Raw genomic sequence first — 2,050 nt, 5'->3', positions numbered from 1 at the left:
CCTCACAGGTACCTACCTGACCCTAAAACTAACCTAAACTTAATTCACACCTTGGCCCTAAACCCAACCCCCACACCTGAAATCTCTTTACAGCAGTCGAACCAACACCACTGTGACTCAGAGTTCTGTCTGTAGAACTGGACTCAGAACCCAGGGGCAGGTCTGGAGCCAGCCTGGTGGTCCAACAGCGACGCTCCTCACCTGTAAACTTCTTTTTGATGGCATCTTTAGAGCTGGCGTAGATCATCTTACTCTTCAGAGGAGCGTTCTCAGGCGCCCTGAGGAGAAACGTYACATGAAGGTGAGGATTTAAATAAATAAACAAACAAGACTTTTACCCACTTCACTAAAGTTAAATTAAAACACCAACTTCAGGAGGAAGAACCATCATCTCAACAAACTCCCAGAAAACGCAGAAACTCAAGTTTAAAACCCATCTGTTCTATTTAAACCTGAACTGAAACATGACCTCTATTATGTCACTTTGTTTTTATCATGTAAAACATGTTGAATTAAACAAACTGAGGACCACGGACCAGAACCATTCAGAACCAGAGGACGGAGTTTTAGTAAAAAAATCTAAATTAAATTTTTTTAATCTCAAATCTTGTCCAAAAATAAATAAAAATTAAAAATTCAGCTGCTCCAACATGGAGTTCTCAGACTTYAACTTTTTTTCCCATCTGACCAGGTGTAGTTATTAGATATTAGAATATCTCGTTCCACTGAGTCAAACACAGATGTTCTGCTGAAAATTCACAGCGGACCCCCCCTCCTCAGGGGGGGATAATTTATTTTTAGACGCACTGCAAATGTGGAAGAYGATCCTGAATGAACTCTCAAATGTCAAAAAGTGATTTTATTCACCTGTGTTGTCTCTGTTTGTCCCAGCAGACTTCCCGTAGCAGGAACCTGCTGCAGTAATTTGATCTGTTTGTGGCGATGACTCGTAGATTTATGTTTAATGTTTCTAATCCTGTCAGCTTTTCTGTATCACTATAAGAATATCTGCTTCTGAAAACAGCTGAGAGGACATCCTAAAAACTGACGATCAAAACCATAAAGCTGAAGTTCCTGATAAACCACAATCATTAGACGTACTTATAAAGACTGATAAACTGGGTACCATCAGAGGTTGTGCTTCTTCCTTTCAGGCCCCTTATCGTGGAATGATCTCCTCAAGACATCAGGCTGGCCCAAGACCCACCTGTACACTTTGTACCTTAAATTTTACATTTGTATTTAATCCTCTTTCAATGTTTTACTTGTTCTTACAACTTTTTATGTTGACTTTATCTTTTTGTAACTGTTCAGCACTTTGTCTGAAAGCACTTTATAAATAAAGTTATTAAGTAATTATTATTAAAACATTTGTTTAGATATATYCAGAAACAAAAGTTGCAGCATATTTTACATGTCCAAAGCTGAGACACTTGGACTTATCTAGACCGACCAGTCACTGATCTGAGGTCCACCTGAAGGAGGTTCACAGACACATCAGAACCGTACCAGAAGATGAAGACCAGGTCCTCCTTCTTGGACTCCTTGGTTTCATAGGTGGCGTCATACAGGCCGTATCTACAGTCGTTGAGTGGGAGGAGCTTGACGAACGTGCCGTAGGGGTCATCCACAGTCTCCCCGATGTCCCCGACCAGGATCTGCTTTCCCTCCTCCACGATGATCTTCTTCCTGTCCTCGCTCAGGCAGAACAGCACCGCCTTCTTCCTCTTCTTCACCTCGTCCTGGGTCGAAGACTTTCTCACCTTCATGTCGTTGAACACCTTGATGACCTCATCATCTACTGTAACACCTGATGCCTGAACGGGAGAGAAAGCACTCGTCACATAATGCACTGTTTTCATTTTACTTCCTGTCACCTATGGCCCCTGCTGGGCCCCTTTTGTTACAAGGATCCCCATAAAAGACCGTGTTCCAGGTGATAGACATGTCCTGAAGACTCACTCGCCCCCAGGCCCTGAATTTATTTACAGAGAGATTTGTTTTATTAGTTTATTTAGTTTATTTCTTCATCATCAGTGACTCTTTTTTT

The 2,050-nt window shown here is 41.7% G+C and overlaps 1 protein-coding gene across 1 annotated transcript in view; it reads right to left on the bottom strand.

Moving 5' to 3' along the window:
• The window catches only part of cfl2 (cofilin 2 (muscle)), a 9,877-nt gene that overhangs the window by 5,426 nt on the left and 2,401 nt on the right, over window positions 1-2,050 (bottom strand). The window contains exons 2-3 of the mRNA XM_014022105.1: window positions 1,510-1,817; window positions 202-278 (exon numbers count right to left, since the gene is read on the bottom strand). Of these exons, the coding sequence (XP_013877559.1) occupies window positions 202-278; window positions 1,510-1,817 (385 nt within the window). The remainder of the gene's footprint in view (window positions 1-201; window positions 279-1,509; window positions 1,818-2,050) is intronic.

This window comes from Austrofundulus limnaeus, unplaced genomic scaffold (assembly GCF_001266775.1).
Source record: "Austrofundulus limnaeus strain Quisiro unplaced genomic scaffold, Austrofundulus_limnaeus-1.0 Scaffold318, whole genome shotgun sequence".
Classification (NCBI taxonomy): Eukaryota; Metazoa; Chordata; class Actinopteri; order Cyprinodontiformes; family Rivulidae; genus Austrofundulus; species Austrofundulus limnaeus.
This window is presented reverse-complemented; position numbering and strand designations above follow the sequence as displayed.